At 45.7% G+C, this 19,242-nt stretch overlaps 1 protein-coding gene across 1 annotated transcript in view; it reads left to right on the forward strand.

Annotated features, from left to right (window-relative positions):
• SEL1L3 (SEL1L family member 3) overlaps window positions 1–19,242 on the forward strand; it is a 116,484-nt gene that overhangs the window by 30,993 nt on the left and 66,249 nt on the right. The window contains exons 6-9 of the mRNA XM_036419145.2: window positions 841–899; window positions 8,312–8,444; window positions 11,187–11,319; window positions 13,058–13,198. Of these exons, the coding sequence (XP_036275038.1) occupies window positions 841–899; window positions 8,312–8,444; window positions 11,187–11,319; window positions 13,058–13,198 (466 nt within the window). The remainder of the gene's footprint in view (window positions 1–840; window positions 900–8,311; window positions 8,445–11,186; window positions 11,320–13,057; window positions 13,199–19,242) is intronic.

The following is a 19,242-nucleotide window of genomic DNA, read 5'->3' on the forward strand; positions in this document are numbered from 1 at the left end:
AACTTGAGAAAAGAGGGTGGGAAATAGGAGGGTGGGAAATAGCAGTGTGTGAAGCCAGTTGGCACCAATTTTGTCCCCTGCCCCCCACTCCGCCCCCCAAAGCATTCATGGAATTCGATAAAAATGTCAAAAACTCCTTGTAGTAGTTTATGCATTTTTTTGTCTTCATCCCTTCCTTCCTTCCTTCTTTCCCTCCTTCCTTCCTTCCTTTTTTATGATTTTTAAAGTTGATTTTTAGAGAGAAGAAGAGAGAGAAACATCAATGTGAACGCAAAACATACATCGGCCATCTCTTTGGCTTGTAGTTTGAAAATCTCTGAAACCCACCAGGAAAAACTGCTTTACAGATCTTTTTACTATATCAAATCATTTAGAGAAATTAAATTTCTTAAGTCTTGCCCTCGCTGGTTTAGCTCAGTGGATAGAGTGTCAGCCTGTGGACTGAGGGGGTTCCGGGTTTGATTCCCGTCAAGGGCACATGCCTGGGTTGCAGGTTCGATCCTCGAAGGCAGCCAAACAATGATTCTCTCTCATCATTGATGTTTCTATTTCTCTCTCCTTCTCTCTTTCTTTCTTAAATCAATATACATATGTGTGTGTGTGTATGTATGTATGTATATATACATATATATGTATGCATGTGTGTATATATATAAAAAACAAATAAATTTCTTAAGTCTTAAAATACACACAGGGCTAGTAAACTGTTAATTTTATTTTTGCAGAAACTGATCAGGCAAAAGACTATGCAGGCCATTTTGAGTAATTTATACCCAGGACTATATTTATGATGTGGGGTGTTGAAGCATAACTGATTCTTGTGTACCTCTCCCACCACAGATAGTAGTCACCACCAGCATTGGACAGGATTTGAAAAGTTACCACAATCAGACCATTAGGTAAGTGTGATCCTTGTGATTCAAATGTCGCTGAATGAGGGTTAAGGAATCTTCATGCCTTAGATTTCAATCCTAACATCATTCGTTTATTCTCCACACCTCCTGATTCAGCTTTCCAAGCATGGACTAGTCTGCCCTGTGGCTAGCCTTTGTACTTCTTTTTTTTTCTTTCTCCTTTTTACTGTCCACAAACTCTCCCTCTTTCCCCACAACCTTTTTTCCTAAGCAGGAGAAACTACCTCTTTCTCCAGGTCGCATTGTAAATTCTTTCTTTCATGGCACTTTGTATTATTCATTTTCTTTGAAATTATCTTCTACGAAGGATTCTGAAAAATAAATCAAGATATTAATGTTGCTTATTGAGAATGGTTGGTAACGTTGGCCTAGTATAAGACATAAAAGCAGACAGTCTTCATATTTATGTTTATAATCTAAATTTGAAATGTATGCAACTATTGATATTGGTGTAACTTTTCATCTTTATAGAACTGTTCGCCATAAGAGTTATAGAAACTGAGAATTGGGTCCCTTGCCTTGTATTTCATAATTTTTTTTGAATTTGCTTCTTTATCCCTGTATAATAGCAGGTGTTAGTGGCAGAACCATGGGGCAACCTTCTTTAGGAACTCAGTATATCTCATCATAGTTTGATCATCCTATATAATAAAAGCCTAATATGCTAAGTGTCCTGTTGTCCAGTTGGCATTCAACCAATCAAAGAATAGTATGCTAATGATATGCTAAGGCTGCTCAACCACTTGCTGTGATGTGCACTGACCACCAGGGGGCAGATGCTTTAATTGGTAGGTTTGCTTGTTGCTTGGGTCTGGCAGATCAGGACTGAGCAAGGTGGGTTAGACATGCCCTGGCATCCTCCCGCAGTCCCTCCCAACTGGCCAACCTCCCTCATCCCATTCCCACAGGCCAGGCTGAGGGACCTCATTGGTGCATGAATTCATGCACTGGGCCTCTCGTGTATATATATAACCAAATGATTAAGAACGAATCTAAAGAACAGAAACAAAAATTACCAGCTTGGAACATACAGTATTTTTAAAATGTATCAGGACAGTTGGACACCTTGCCTGGGCTGGGGTGGGGGGGGTCATTCCTCCTTCCTATAGTCATTGACTACACCAAGCACAAAGCTGCCTTTCCAAACACCTCCATTCACTCAGGATTCCTCACAGTTTCCTACAACTCATATTTTCTTGAAAACCAATTATTACTTCAAGGAAAGCAAACAGGAGGAGACAGGGGAATAAAGGGACATACTCTCTCCTCTCCTCCCCTCCCCCCACCATTTCTGTTTGTATTTAAGCCAAACTGATTCCTTTTAGGCCCTGGACACATAGAACAATTCTTAGTGTCATGGCCGGATTAGAGGGTTGGAGTTATATGAAAGGCTGAAGAAATGTTATTCTTTAACATGCACAGATAGGTCAGTGATGACTTGATAGCTCTATTGTACATAGACTGAGGCCCAAAACTGGAGCAGAAGTCTGCAGGTGCACTGACTGGATTTAGACCCGCCCAAAGGCAGTTGGCAGGTGTGAGTTTTGCTGTATAACAGGTGTCTGTGGGCTTGTTTCTGGAGTGCAAGAATAGGAAGGCCCACAAGTTTGCTTTGGTGAAACAGATGGTAGTGGCTCTTTGGAAATCCCTCGAGTACCCTGTAAAGGGGGCTCCAGAAATTCAGGGTTTGTGTTTCAGGATATGAAGTCTAAAATAATCCCTCCCTCAGCCCAGCCCAGCCAGTGTGGCTCAGTGGTTGAGTATCAACCTGTGAACCCGGAGGTCATGGTTAATTTCTGGTTTGGGTACATGGCTAGTTGTGGGCTTGAACCCCAGTGGAGGTTGTGCAAGAGGCAGCCGATCAATGATTCTCTCTTTTTAAAAAATATATATTTTATTGATTTTTCACAGAGAAAAGGGAGAGGGATAAAGAGTTAGAAACATCGATGGGAGAGAAACATTGATCAGCTGCCTCCTGCACACCTCCCACTAGGGATGTGCCCGAAACCAAGGTACATGTCCTTGATCGGAATCGAACCCAGGACTTTTTAGTCCACAGGCCGACGCTCTATCCACTGAGCCAACCCAGACAGGGCTCAATGATTATCTCTCATAATTCATGTTTCTATCTCTCTCTCCCTCTCTCTTCCTCTCTGAAATCAATAGAAAAATATATTTATTTAAAATAATCCCTTCCCTTTCTCCCTTGACATCCACCTCCAACCCCAGGACATTTATTGACAACCAATTGAATTTCATAGGCTCTTTTTCACTTTTTTTTTTTTTTTTTTTTTTTTTGTAAAGGCTTCCTTTCCTTCTAAATTCCAGAAATCTAGAGGCTGACATGAGTGAATCGTAGACGCAGAGGTCACAGTATGATCTAGAGCTGGGAACAGGTTGAGGAGAGAAAGGGGGGGAAAGCCAACCACCCTCAGTATTGTATTAGTTTGCTGGGGCTGCTGGAACAAAGTCCCACAAACTTAGTAGCTGCAACCACAGAAATGTATTGTCTCTCAATCTAAGTCCAAGGTCACGGTGTCAGCAGAGCCATGCTCCCTCTGAAGGCTCCAGTGACGGGTCTGATCCAGACCTCTTTCCCAGCCCCGGTAGTTCTTTGTGTGGCAGCGTAACTCGTCTTCACTCCATGTGCGTGTCTGTCTTTGCCCAAAGTTCCTCTGGTTATGAGGACCCCAGGCACATTGGATTAAGGGCCCATTGGATTAAGGGCTCCTAGTGTGGCCTCCTCTCAAGTCACTACATCTGCAATGACCCTGTTTCCAATAGAGTCACATTATGAGGCCCTTGGGATTCAGACTTCAGCATATGAATGCTGGGAGGTAAGGGGATACAATTCCACTCATAACAATAACCATGGTAACTAACATTTACTACAATATTTTCTACAATTAAAATTAATTTCAGGACTCCATCATAAACAGAATACCACAGTGTTAAGAAAAGACAAAATCAGTGTGGTCAAAGTTGCACTTTCAGAGTGGGCCAAGCCAGTGGATGAAATAGTCCAGATGTTTCTAGAGGTTCCAAGGAAGCCTCTTCACCTTCCTTTCTATTTGTTCTTGAAGTGCAAACATAATGACAGCTGCTCTCCCACAGCATTGGTACAGGAAAGTCAGAAACTAACTGCTCAAAAGTGCAGTGCTACCTATGCATGAAAGGCTGCCGGTAACACTTGGTGGCAGGTAACAACTGCAGACCTGTATAGTGTCAAATCCACTCACCCATCCATCTGTCCTTCCATCCACTCATCCATCCATCCATCCATCCATCCATCCACTCATCCATCCATCCACTCATCCATCCATCCACTCATCCATCCATCCATCCACTCATCCATCCATCTATCCACCCAGTTTATATTCGCTCATTCAGCACAGCAGCCACGTGGCAGACACAGTGCTGGACTCGGACCAAATACAATCAGTCCCTGCCTTCCTAGAGCTAAGAAGTCTAATGGGGGAGACAGATCTTCTGCAAATTCAGAAATAAATTTGAAATGATAAATTGTGGTGAATGCTGGGAGGGAGAAGAGTAAGGCAGCCTGGGAAGATGACCAGGGGTGGGCATTTAGAACAGGTCCTGAGGGAATGGCATTAAAAATAAGAATTACTCTAAGGAGTGAGGGGGCAGCTAGTTGGCGGCTCTAAGTTCCCCTGTGAAAGCCCCCTCCAGCTGGGGCTGTTTCCTGATCCTGAGGGAGATCTGATTAACAGCATTGGCTGCCCATGCTCTGCAGTTATAGCCCAGGAGGCTCTCCTATGTCCAGATGAGAGCAGACGTCTGCCATTGTGTCTGAGGTTTTCAAAAGGAACCAGCCTGGGCTCTGGAAGATCCAGCTCAGCTCTATGTCAGAGAAATGAATGACCATCATCAGTGCACCCCACAAGGAATCACTTGCAATGTTTGGGCAACCATTGAGGATTTTAGAGGAGAAAAAAATGTTGAACACCAAGCTGGAAAGATCTCCTATTTGGTTGTATTATAATCATGATGAAAAAAACTAAAAAACATAACCCCGTACGATAGGCACCAAGTAACTTATTGTTCAACTTCAGCTAAAGCAACATTCTATTTTAAAAAAGATACCTTAGCCATTTCATTTTAACTAAAAGGTAGAAATGTGCGATTATCGCCAGTCTTTCCCGGTAGGGCCTTTCTTTTGAATAGGAACCTCCCGATCAGAGTTCTCTCTGATCTTTTGAGTAAACGGCATGCAGTGTCTGTTGCTTCCAGAAAACAAAGACACTTGTAAAAATGATCAGAGCCTAAAAGCCATCTAGATGGCTTTGATTTCTTTTTCCATTCTTTTACAATTGTCTTACTTCCACAACAATTCTTTAGTAACTTTTTTTTTTTTTTTTTTTTGTCAAAGAGGAAGGGAGAGGGAGTGAGTGATAAAAACATCAGTAATGAGAGAGAATCATTGATGGGCTGCCTCCTGCACACCCCCCACTGGGGATCAAACCCACAACCCTGGCATGTGCCCTGATGGGGAATTGAACTATGACCGCCTGGTTCATAGATCAATGCTCAATCACTGAACCACACTGATTGGGCAGTAACCATTTTTTAACTGAGTCTCCTCAAAGTATTCAACTCAGAATGAATAACTTCTTTACAGAATGAACAACTTCTGCTTCATCCATATTTTATTGGGTAACATAATGTTTAATCATATTGTACAATTAAGTGACCATACAATTGGCATTTAACATGTTTGGAAACAAACACATCTGACTTGTACTAAGCATGTCACTCAAGAGGTGGTAGAAAAAAGTCCAACAGTGGACTATGTTAATAATAATAATAATAATAATAATAATAATTATTATTATTATTACATAAAGTTATGGTGCCTAATATGTGCCAGGCACTGTTCTAAATGCTTTGTTTAAATACTACTTCATTGAATCCTCTCAACAACACTGTAGACAGGTATTATTATCATGTCCATGGGTAAAAGGAGAAACAAGGCTCCAACATGCAGGGATGGGCCGTCAGGGGAGCGGGTGGGCTGGTTAAGCAGAGTTGCTGAGAGCTTTTACTCCAGAAGCATTGCTTGGTGCCCACAAGGTGCTGAGTATTGTCTCAGGAGGGCAGTTCACATATTTCCAAGGCCTTGGAAACAGTCTGTGTACAGCTCTGAGATAATTACTCTGTTAACAAAATTGGGGGGGGGGGGGGGGCGTCCTCTTCTCCTGGCCCTTCAATTCTGAGATTCTGCAAAGAGAACTATGAGGAGAGGAAGCACTTCTTTTCCATGAGTGTTGCCTTTGTCTGAAGCACAATCTGGAGCACTCATTCCTCAGTTGGTGCTGTCTGCACGGCCCCATCTCGGGCCCACCTAGTCACTCCTTTGTCTCCCTCTCTTAATTTTGTTTTAAAAAAAATTAAAATTAGCCGAAGCCGGTTTGACTCAGTGGTAGAGCATCAGACTGCGGACTGAAAGGTCCCAGGTTTGATTCCGGTCAAGGGCATGTACATTGGTTGCGAGCACATCCCCGGTAAGGGGTGTGTAAGAGGTACTGGTCGATGTTTCTCTCTCATTGACGTTTCTAGCTCTCTAGCTCTCTCCCTTCCTCTCTATAAAAAAATCAATAAAAAATATATTAAAAAAAAATTAAAATTATATGAACAGGTCTACAGTTAGTTGTCTTGCCTCTCTCTCTGCCCCCATCCATTCCACCCCTAACATCCCCAGGGCACCCTGTGCCATGAAGAAATACTGTATTTCCAACCAGGTGTGCCTGCTAAGGGTCAGGCTCCTTGCTAACAGTCAGTCCATATCCCCCTACCCCTGCTCTGCTTGGCTTTTTTTTGATCCAGCCGCTGGTAGCTTTCTCTGTCCCCAGGAGCGTCACCCTGGCTGGTTGCCCCAGTGGCTCACTGGGCTCCTGGAGGCCTACCTGACATTTTACGCTCTTTCTTTCTGCTTCCATCTGCCTTATGTGCTCCCTGGCTCTTTGCTCTCTGCCTGGCTTGATGTCCACCCCCACCCACTTGCTGCTCACATATGCTCTCATCACACCTTTCCTATTTTAATTTTTAAATAAATAGGCCATTAATGCACATGGCTTTTTAAAAATTAAAATTAAATGAACAGGTCTACAGTTAGGTGTCTTGCCTCTCTCTCTGCCCCCATCCATTCCAACCCTAACATCCCCAGGGCACCCTGTGCCACAAGGAAATACTGTATTTGTCTCCTGTATACTTACAAAGCTTTTATGCAAATACAAAAAAAATACATATTCGTTTTCCTCTTTTCTGGGTTAAAAGTATACCCTTTGTTCTGCACTTTTGTTTGTATATTTGTTACTTGGCAGTAGATTTTGAAGATCTCTCCAGGTCAGTGCACTGAGCCCCCATCCCTTGTTTCAGCTGTGTAGTGAGAGAGCTCAGGGCCAGGCCCCAGGATGGATGTGGTCAGTCCTCACTGACAGGCTTCTGAAGCCCTCCAGCCTCTGGCGAATATAATCAAAGTCACAAAGAAACAGCTTTGGGCATTTTTTTTTTTTTTGTGCTAACCCAGTTCTCCTTCCATTTTCCTTCCTGATCCTTTGAGTCTTTGAGGACAAGGTGGACTTTTGTTGTGTCACCGGTGCTGACCTTTTGTCTTTGGCTGAGACCTTTGACCTTGCTGTGGCCTCCTCCTCCTAACTGAATTTATTAAATAAGTTCTTATTTAATAGGATATGTTTTTAGTTTTTCTCCACAGATGCCTTCTATCCACTCAACAAGTTTTTTATTTTATTTTTTTCCTGTTAGAGTGAAATAGTTCCTGTTATGGCCAGCAATTCCGAATAATTTTAATGATTCCAGACAGTTTCATCAATCTCAAAAGCCATTCCTTTTGACAGTGAGCCAGGCCCTCAGCTAGACGTTTTCTGTCTTTCTATTCTCTCAATTCTTTTAATGATCCTATAAGTGAGGAACTAATTTACTAATGAGAAAACTCAGAGAGGTTAAGCCAGTGGTCGGCAAACTCATTAGTCAACAGAGCCAAATATCAGCAGTACAACGATTAAAATTTCTTTTGAGAGCCAAATTTTTTTCAACTTTAACTTCTAACGCCACTTCTTCAACATAGACTCGCCCAGGCTGTGGTATTTTGTAGAAGAGCCACACTCAAGGGGCCAAAGATCGCATGTGGCTCGCAAGCCGCAGTTTGCCGACCACGGGGTTAAGCCACTGGTCCGAGATCACACAGCTTGTAGAAAGCAGAGCTGGAATCATAGCCCAAGCCTGCCTAACTCCACCATCATCTGCTAGAACTCAGAGTGAAGGGCCTGTGGGAATTCGGGGTAAGTTAATGAGGGTCAATGCAAGAGTTTCTTTTCCAACATCTGATTCAAATGCAGAGCCTTTGTGTTTGTCTGTAGATTCCTGGAGGACTTGCATTATAATGACACTGCTGGGTACTTCATTATCGGAGGGAGCAGGTATGTGGCCGGCATCGCAGGCTTTTTCGGACCCCTGAAATACTACCGCCTCCGCACCCTGCACCCCGCACAGGTGAGCCCCGAGGACCGAGGCAAGGTGTGTGGGTGCTCATGGGTGTGTGGCTCGGGCTCGGAACCCCGGAGAAACAAAAGATTTATTTAAGCGGGATCTCTCACCGGCTGTGTCACCAAACATTATTAATATTGAGTCGTTTTCCCTAGCTAACACGATAATAGATTTCTGTTAACGTTTGGTTCATTTAGTACTCATAAAATGGAAACCATTTACTTCCTCTGTTTTAATAACCACTGGCTTAATTATAGAGTAGGTTTTTATCAGGCTGCTGCCCATCCAGTGATTAAACTAATGAAAGGAGAGAGTCTTAGTTATTTGGTAAAGCTACCGTTGGATGCTATTTTTTAAAGCAGCAACAGAGCAGCCTCGCTAGCAGATGAGGTTCTGTGCACCACGCCCTTCAGGAACTCGGGACTCCGGCTCACCGCAGAGGGCTGCGTAGCTGCTGTTGGGTGGCTTCACCTCCAAACTCACCCCCAAAAGCTGTCCAGGTGCCTCGGGCAGCCCACAGGGCTGCTGCCAGGGCAGGAGGCTGCCCCACCACGGCCTTCACAGCCATTGTTTTCTCTGCCTTTGTAAAAAGATTACTGGATACCTGAAAAAGGAACTTTGACTCCTGTGATTCCATGGGGTTTGTTTTGGAAAAAGCCAGAACCACTAGACAAAGTCATTGAGGGAGAAATGAGGATCCCTGCCACCCATGGTGTATCTTCGTACCCCCAAGTGAGAGACCTCTATGAAGAGGAAAAAATGAGATTCATTCATTTGTGCAGCCAATACTTATTTTTTAAATCTTTTTTTAAAATATTTTTTTATTGATTTTTCACATAGAGAAAGAGAGCTAGAAACATCGATGAGAGAGAGACATTGATCAGCTACCTCTTGCACACCCCCTACTGGGGATGTGCCCGCAACCAAGGTACATGCCCTTGACCGGAATTGAACCTGGGACTCTTCAGTCTGCAGTCCGACGCTCTATCCACTGAGCCAAACCGGTCTTGGCTGTGCAGCCAATACTTATTGAACACCTACTCTGTGCTAGGCTCTGTGCCAGGTGTTGAGGTGTCCAAGGTTAATTAAGATAATAGTTTTCAGCTTTGCCCAGTGACTGTATTGTAGCCAATGAGGTTTATCCAAGGTGTGATTATTGCTAATTGGAAAAAAAAAAATAAGATAACTTGTTTTTTGAAGGTGGTCCACAATAAGAAATTTATTTAATATCATGAACAGTACGTATGTATGCCCATATATATACACACACAAATACAAATATACACATACATATACACACCCTTGCTGCATTCAGTGTACTCTGATATTTTGTGCTTTATTTTATTTTTAAATCACTTCTTGTGACAGCCACTAAAGTGATTTCATAATCCTCTAATAGGTCACGACCTATATATATTTTTAAAATATATTTTATTGATTTTGTACAGAGAGGAAGGGAGAGAGATAGTTAGAAACATCGATGAGAGAGAGTCATCGATCAGCTGCCTCTTGCACACCCCCTCTGGGGATATGCCTGCAACCAAGGTACATGCCCTTGACCGGAATCGAACCCGGGACCCTTCAGTCCCCAAGCCGACACTCTATCCATTGAGCCAAACCTGTTTCAGCACGACCTATATTTTGAAAACCACTGAATTGGGTCAGGCCTTTATATATATTGATTTCAGAGGGGAAGGGAGAGGGAGAGAGAGATAGAAACATCAATGGTGTGAGAGAATCAGTTGCCTCCTGCCCACCCTCTTCTCTCCCCTCTCCCAGGGTATCGAGCCCGTAATCCAGGCATGTGCCCTGACTCGGAATTGAACCGTGACCTCCTGGTTCACAGGTCGATGCTCAACTACTGAGCCACACTGGCCAGGCCGTGAGACAGGGCTTTTTTTTTTTTTTTTTTTTTAACATATATATATTTTATTGATTTTTTACAGAGAGGAAGAGAGAGGGATAGAAAGTTAGAAACATCAATGAGAGAGAATCATCGATCAGCTGCCTCTTGCACACCCCCCACTGGGGATGTGCCCACAACCAAGTACATGCCCTTGACCGGAATCGAACCCAGGACCCTCCAGTCTGCAGGCCGACACTCTATCCACTGAACCAAACCAGTTTCGGTGGGACAGGCCTTTTTTCTTAAGGAGCTTCCTTATCTCTCTTAAGCAAATATGTCATGAAAGAATGTGGTATGTGAATTCATTCAGATGTGAGCACAGTGTTTGGGAGCACTGAGATGGGAACATTGATGTAGGCAACCAGGTGAAGGTGGTTAGGCTGTTAGGGAAGCTTCCCGGAAGTAATGAACTTGAATTTGGCCCTTGGAAGTTGAGTAGGAGCCTGCCAACCAGAGGAAAACAGAAAAAGTGCTCCCAGTCAGCTGCACAGCACAGATAGACTTCCTGTCCCTTGAGGACCGAAGGGGAGATGAGTAAGATTATCTGGGGACAGCATGTGGTAGCAGCTAGAAGAAGGTGGAGTCCTGTCCTCTCGGAAAGTGGCATTTAAGAAGCTCTGCGGAGGAGAAGATGCCACAAGAAGTAGCGAGAAGGAAGTGGCCAGAGCCAGAGTGTCCTTGAATTACACCCTCCCTTTGCGAATCCAGATTGGATGATCTGAGTACAAATAAGCCAGCTGGTAATGTCAGAGGGAGAAGGACACCAACCTGGACACAGCCTCATAGGTATTTGATGGGTGTTTGATGACAATTGATCACTTGATTTTCTTGCCTACTTATAGATTTTTAATCCCCTCCTTGAGACGCAACTTGCTGAACAAATCAAGTTATATTACGAAAGGTGTGCAGAAGTTCAAGAAATAGTGTCTGTGTATGCATCCACGGTACAGCAAGGCCGTGAAACCCAAGAAGCATGTAAGTATTGAGCTTCAGAAGAGCAATATTTTTTTAAAATATATTTTTTATTGATTTCAGGGAGAGGGAGAGAGAGATAGAAACATCAATGATGAGAGAGAATCATTGATTGGCTGCCCCTTGCACTCCCTGGACTAGGGATTGAGCCCACAACCTGGGCAGGTCGCTTGGCCAGGAATCGAACCATGGCCTCCTGGTTCATAGGTTGACGCTCAACCACTGAGCCACGCAGTAAGGCCAGGAGAGCAGTCTTTAGCTCTGTGCACCTGTGTCAATACATTTGGCTTCTTTCTGACAGGATTGGGATGGAACATATATGACTTGACCGATGGGGAGAACTATGACCTCTGCAGACCTCTGTCCCTTTCACTTGGATTCCAATCAGACCAACAGCCAACAGCAGCCCAGCCTGCCTCATAGTTTTCGCCGTACGTGGTTTAGTTTCATTTAAACACAAATGAGAGTGTTTTGAGCCTCACATTTCATTATTCCCATTCAGAATGGGATCTGAGGCCGGTCTAAGAAAATAAAAATGGATTGGAAAATAAATTAATCATTAGAAACGTTTCCCCATCGGTGCACTTTTGTCTTGGACCATTAATATCTGAATATTAGCTTTCAGAAGTGTTGAACAATGACTTTGTTGTTCGGGGCTCGGTTTTATTTTTTAAATCCTTGAAATCGACTCATGCTGGAAGGCATTGGTCATTTGTAACAGGAGGAATGAGTTTCAGATAGAAGGCTTTCGTGCCTGCTCAGGGTGGCGCGGGCATCCTTTCACTCATATGGGGCGTGTTTCTGTCATAAAATGAGTCTCGTCTTGTCTTCCGATGTTGCAGCTCGGATCTGGCACTTACAAATCCTCTGTGCTAGGGAAATCCTGGCTTGATGTGGCGGCAACAGAGTTAGTCACATATGTTCCTTCTGGAAGAGATGTTCCTCTGGGGCCTTTGCCATCAGCAAAAGCAAATGGAGTATTTCAGGGCTGCCCCCACACCTCTCCATCTCCAGGATTGACCCACCCCTTTCAGGCCAGAGAGGAACAGATGTGTTGTGAACATAACCCAGTCCCACCAGGTTCCCGTAGCCCAGTCCCGGGGAGTGATTGGAGGTGGTGATAGGTGAACTCAGAAGGATGGCTCTTCTGCAATTCGATTTAAGAATAGGCTCTCCTGGTCCCCAGCTACCGCTCTCACTGCTGAATCATCCAGAAAATAGGATGCTATCAGAAGAGGGGGAAGATATGTAAGAATAGGAATATCCTGAGCGGGAAAGAACTGATATTGATAGCTGGTGACACTGTAGGAAAGGTAGCCTGTGTGGGCAGGCCAGCCTTGCATGCTGATCTGTTTGGGGCTTTGGGATGAATTTTCTACCATCTATCGCCCTGTGTCCCCGGGGACCGTTGGACTCAGCTCCTCAGCTCACACTGCCAACAAAATGGCCTAGATATTGGCCTCCTGGGGACCAGTCCGAGGCCAGCTGCTCGTTCTGTGGAATTATTCAATAGCCATCAGCAACGTTGGCACATTTCCCTCGGACTTGGCTATGGATTTGTGACCTCAAGGCAAAGGCATCGTACCAATTCCAAATCCCTAATGCAACCCAGCCCATATCCATCCGGTAACGGTATATCTGACCTCTTATTTGTAGTTTCCCCTTATGGGGAGAGGGTGCAGAGAGGTGAGACTTACCTTGTTCTAAGGGGAGTGGTATCTTGTGCTTCCCTCTCCTGCAGGTGACCTTCAGAACTCCTATGTGGACCTGAGGCGCAGGTACGGGAGCCCCTCGGTGTGCAGAGCCTTCCCCTGGGAGCAGGAGCTGAGAGCCCAGCACCCCGGCTTGTTCCAGTCCTTGATGGAAATGGGTCTGCTGACGGGTACGTGTGTCTCTGCCTTGCTTTTGGATGCCGGTGAAGAATGCTCCCTGTTTTCCCACCCTCCTTGGTGATTTATGCCTCCAAGTTATTTTTAACCCTAGTCTTCTAGCTTAACTTTAAATTTAAATTCTGCCTTTTCCACAGCCCTCAATATATCTATGCACACTTCCAACACTAAATACAAAAACTTATATTTAGGAATCGCTTGAGCAACTCTCTTTCTCTCTCTCTCTTTCTTTCTCTCCCCCCCCCCCCCTATTGATTTCAGAGAGGAAGGGAGAGGGAGAGAGATAGAAACATCAATGATGAGAAAGAATCATTGATTGGAAGCTTCCTCCACATCTCCTACTAAGGATCAAGCCCAAAGCCCAGGCATGTGCCCTGACTGGGAATGAAACTGTGACCTCCTAGTTCATAGGTAGATGCTAAACCATTGAACCACCCTGGCTGGGTGCTCAAACAATTCTTTAGTTAAAGTCAAAGCCTCAAGTGGACAGCCTGCAGCCAGAGCTGGTCCCCAAATGCAGTTGGTTTGGCTCAAATATTGTTGTTGATAAAAAAAAAAAAAAAAAGTTACCCATATCAAAAAACTTTGTGTACTGTAAACATGTAAATTTTTAGCTTTTCTCAAAACGTTCAAAGACCTGGCAACCTGGCCTGTATTACTCGGGCCATTCATGGCCTCTTCTCTCTATTTCAGCAGCGCCTGCCTGCCTCTTTCATGGGCCTCCCCTGCCTGGCCATAGACACTTGAACTTGAGACCCCCTGAGATGCTATTTAAAGTGCATCTCAAGAATCTTCCTGAATGCGGCCAGCTTCTCTCCTCGCAATTTGGGTTTGCTCCGGAATTCAGTCCACCCCGTAAGGCCATGAGTTCTCTTGAAACCATGCCTCTTAGGAAGAGGAGAGAAGCTGAGATGTTCAGTTTGGGGAAAGGATCCCAAGGCGAATGGCGATGATAATTATCTTAGAAGTTCGAGGCAACCCCATGGCGTTCTGGGCACAGGGCTAGCCTTTGAGTCAAGGCATTGCTGAAACTGACTTCTGCTTCATGTAAGAAGGAATTCAAGCCGTGAGGGATATTTCATCTTTCGTTCATTGATACTTGCTGAGTGACTGCTGAGTGACTTGACCAGATTTCATAGGTAAGGAAGGCAACACAAGGCCCCTTCCCTTGAGGCACAGACTTGAAAGGGAGGAAAAGGGCGATGCTATTGAATAAAGGCTGTGGAAGTAAATGGTAAAGGAAAGGGGCGGGGGGGCAGTCAGTTTTACCTGCGGGGCTGGGATGCTCAGAGGCTTCCAGGGGAGGGGATGCTGGAACTGCTATTTGAAGGGTCAGTAGGTGTTTCCCAGGGAAGTAAATGGAGGCGGCACTGTAGATAGAGTAGCTGGGGGGGGGGGAGGAGGAGGGGAAGGGAGGGGGCAGGCAGCACAGCAATGTTCCTGATGATCGGGGGTGGAGGCAGGAGAAGGCCTGGAGAGGAATGGTTCCCACCAGAGCTCAGACACCATTGGAGGAGTTTGGGCTTTACCTTGTAGGTGACAAGGACCTGTGGAAGGGCTTCAGGCAGGGCGTAGAGGTGGGATCAGCTTTGGGTTTTTGAGGTCCCTCTGGCAGCCGTGGAAGGCTGGGAGGAAGCAAGCCTGTGGAGCTGGAAGCAGGGAGTCCGTTGGTCCAGGGGGAGAAGACGCAGGCCTGAACAGGACAGAGTGATGGAGTGAATGAGGGCTGGAAAGAGGTTGGCTCAGGCAAGGGAGGCCGTGCCGAGTGGTGTGACAGCACAGCCTCTGGACCAGGTGGCCTGGGCCCCATTTCAACTTGGCACCCATACTAGCTGTGTGATCTTGATCCAGTTACTTTATTTCTCTGAGCCTCAGTTTCCTCATCTGCATGATGGGAGTGATAATGGTACCTTTCTGCTAGTGTTGGGTTAAATGAGTCGATCTATATAATAAAAGCCTAAATGACCATTTTGGCAGAACGACCAGAATGACTGGTCACTATGATGCGCACTGACTAGCAGGGGGCAGACACTCAATTCAGGAGCTGACGCCTGGTGGTCAGTGCACTCCCACAGGGGAGTGCCACTCAGCCAGAAGCCGGGCTCATGACTGGTGACTGGCGAGCACAGTGGTGGTGGTGGGAGCCTCTCCTGCCTCCGAGGCAGTGCTAAGGAGCAGCGAGTAGGCGGGTGGTAAAGAGCAAAGGGTCCCAGACTGTGAGAGGGATGTCCCACTGCTGGGGAGTGGGCCTAAGCCAGCAGGCGGACATCCCCCAAGGGGTCTGTGAGAGGATGCAGGCTGGGCTGAGGGAACCCTCCCCCTTTTCCCCCAGTGCATGAATTTCATGCACCGGGCCTCTAGTAGAAATATAATACTCAGAACAGTATAGCACACAGTAAGCTCTTTGTAAGCAGTGTTTCTGAACCTTGGACTGGATTCTCTGCTGAGCGGGATCCGTCCTCTGCTTTGTGGGATGCTTAGCTGTGTGTCTGGCCTCTATCTGCTGGATATCAGTAGCACTCCCTCCCCACCACTCCCTTTTTGGGTTGACAACCAACAGCGCCCTCAGGTGTTGCCAAATGTCCCCGAGGAGAACCGCCGCTATACAAGTGTTAGGGTTCTCACCCGGCAGAGACAATTCCCGTGTTTTTGTTGGTCATCGGGAGGCGGTGGAGCTGCCCTGCAAGACAGGCGACCAGGAGCCACACTCAAAGGGCCGAAGAGCCGCCTGTGGCTCGCGAGCCGCAGTTTGTCCACCACGGGTGTAGGCGAAATCGGTTTTTGAGATTTCCAACCCCACTTAAATGTCGTTTTGCCGGTTGGGAACACGAGCGAATCAATCCCACCATTCTTTTTAAAGTAAATGCTCTCAATAGGATGGTTTCGTGTTTTTACAGCTCGGAAGTTTTGTGTATAAGAATGTAGAACGATTTCTTCTCCCTGGAGTTCTGGAAGTGGAATTTAATTAAAAACCCAAATCATGTGCTCCCCAAACTCAAGGAGGACTTTCCGGGCTGCGGCGCCGCCGACTGTCACATCGCAGGCGGCTGGGAACACCGCTGACCCCAAGGGCCCCCAACCCCGATGTGCCGTCAGCCCCTGTTCTTCCAGGTGACGGCGGGGGCTTCAGCAGAGGAAATGAACAGCACCCTCATTGAAACTCCTCTCCGCCTGGCACACTGCCCTCGCTGGGGGCACACAGTTCCCCTGCTCACCCAGGGGAGGCTGGCACCAGACACCGTGCCCGTTTCCTAACAAGGCTGCGCGCCATGCAGAGCACTTGGTTTCCTAAGTTGAGGGTAAAAAAAAAATAATAAGTGTACAGTTCTTAACATAGCTTTCCTCCGCTCTATAAATAGGAGAGTAGTAAGGCTGGTGTGACTGTTTCCCTCCCTGGTTTCACACATACCTTTCCTTCCAAGCTCATCTTTGTGCTGTGCGTGTCTAGCTGGCTCTGGAGGGCGCTGAGCCACTCCAGTTAATGGGAACTATGTTAGCAGTGTTTTCTGCCGCCGCCCGCACTGCCCAGTCTGTTGGCTAGTGGGCTTGAATAAAGCCCGCCCTCATCATAGGACAGGGATCGATTTCAACATACGCCAGGAGGATGGATGTGAGGATCAGATGCTGGATGCTTGGGATTCTTGCTGTGGGAACTGACTGGGTGCAGGCACAAAGATCAGGAGTTTAACTGTCCCAGGAACTTCTTTTCTTTTTTTTAAAATGTGTCTTCATTGTTGTACATATTGCAGATGTCCTCCCTTACTCTCACCAGCTCCCCCTCCCCCAAGGACTTCACTATTGTCTGTGTCCATGGGTTACCCATATATGCATATGAGTTCTTTGGTTAATCTCTCCCCCACCCTAATCCCTCTTAACTCTGAGATTCCTCAGTCTGTTGCATGCTTCCATGTCTCTGGATCTGTTTTGTTTGTCAGTTTCTTTTGCTCATTAGGTCCCACATATGCGTGAGGTCACCTGGAGACTATGATGCTAAGTGAAATAAGTCACTTGTGTCACAACTTTCCCTCCCTCCCTCCCTCCCTCCCTCCCTCCCTCCCTCCCTCCCTCCCTCCCTCCTTCCTTCCTTTCTTCCTTCCTCCCTCCCTTCCTTCCTTCCTTCCTTCCTTCCTTCCTTCCTTCCTTCCTTCCTTCCCTCCTTCCCTAAACAAGTGTTGACTGAGTGCCCTCTGTGAGCCAGGACAGGACAGCAATGGGGCCACGTTTCTTTATATTTAGGGAAATATAAAGAAATAGCAACACCCCTGATTTCTACCAAGGGAATTATTTTATGGAATTTTCTTTTCCTGGCATTTTGAAAGGAAAAAGAAACAAGACAGCGTGAGACACTGGCCCGCGATTTTCCGCTTCTTGGCAGCAGTGTCCCTCTTCTTGGCAGCCTCTCCTCAGCGAGACGGCCACGCGTGTGCGTCTCAGACTGGAGAGTGTTTTCTCCCCACGCTGTGTGATTCCGGGCGGATCATTGGTTCTCACTGTAAGCTAACCACACGCTTCAGAGGAGCTGTGAGAACCTTGCAGGGGCTGAGGGGTCAGTAGCAGAGAGAGTGTCCCCTGCTTTCCGGCCAAGTGCAGTCAGGAGCGGTCACCACTGTCCAGTCTGCCCAAAGGTGGGCTGTGTGTCCTGCAGAGGAGCATCACCAAGTATTCCCACTGCACTCTTTCAGGACTGGAATTAAAAGTATAGCCTGGCCAGCATGGCTCAGTGGATGACCTATGAACCAGGAGGTCACAGTTCAGTTTCTGGTGGGGGCACATGCCCAGATTGTGGCTTGATCCCCAGTATGGGATGTGCAAGGGGCAGCTGATCAGTGATTCTCTTTCATTGATGTTTCTATCTTTCTCTCCCTCTCCCTCTCTCTCTGAAATCAGTAAAAACATTTTTTTAATTATATATAAGTATATATATATTTGTGTGGTAAAACACAAATGACAGCATCCCCCATTTTTAAGTCTGCTCTAAAGTAGTGTTAAGGACCTTCACATTGTTGCTCAGCAGATTTCTAGAACTTTCTCATCTTGTAAAACTGAAACTCTGTACCTACTGAACAACAGCTTTCCGTCCCTGCTCAGGCCCTAGTCACTACGGTCCTGCTTTCAGTCTGTATGAACTTGGCTATTCTGGATACTTCATATTAAGGGAATCCCACAGTATTTATATTTTGGTGCCTGGCTTATTTCACTTAGCATAAAGTCCTCAAGATTCTTCAGCATTGTAGCATGTCAGAATCTAATTCCTTTTTAAGGCTGAATAATATTCCACTGTTACATAGACAACATTTTGTCTGTCCATTCATCCGTTGATGGACAATTGGGTTGCTTCCCCCTCTTGGCTATTGTGACTGGTGCTGTTATGAGCATGGATGTGCAAATAGCTCTTCAGGACTTGGCTTTCAGTTCTTCTGAGAATATACTCAGAGGTGGGATTGAGGGATCATAGGATAATCCTGTTTAATTTTTTGAGGAATAGCCATACTGTTTTTCTTAGTGGCTGCATCATTTTAGATTCCCACCAACATTGCATAACGGTTATGATTTCTCCACATTCTTGCTAACACTTGTTATTTTCTGTGTTTTTTAAAAATATATTTTTATTTACTTCAGAGAGAGGAAGGGAGAGGGAGAGAGAGGTAGTAACATCAATGATGAGAGAGAATCATTGATCTGCTGTCTCCTACAGGTCCCACTGGGGATCCAGCTCATACCTGGGCATGTGCCCTGACTGGGAATTGAACCCTGACCTCCTGGTTCAGGAACTGACATTCAACCACTGAGCTACCGGGCTCTTTTTTTGTTGTTTGTTTTTATAGTAGCCATCCTCATGTTTATAATTTATATACTGGGAAAATCTGGTTTAACATCAATTAAGAATAATGCTGTCATAAAAAAAGAATAATGCTGTCATAAAATGACATAATGTCTTTGAAAGAGCTTTGTGGATGGAAAGGTACCATATGGATATGAGGGATGAAAGGTATCATATGGATATGAGGGATGGGGTTGTCTGAGTAGAACTCATCTA

The sequence above is a fragment of the Pipistrellus kuhlii genome, unplaced genomic scaffold, assembly GCF_014108245.1.
Source record: "Pipistrellus kuhlii isolate mPipKuh1 unplaced genomic scaffold, mPipKuh1.p scaffold_m20_p_1, whole genome shotgun sequence".
Taxonomy (NCBI): Eukaryota; Metazoa; Chordata; class Mammalia; order Chiroptera; family Vespertilionidae; genus Pipistrellus; species Pipistrellus kuhlii.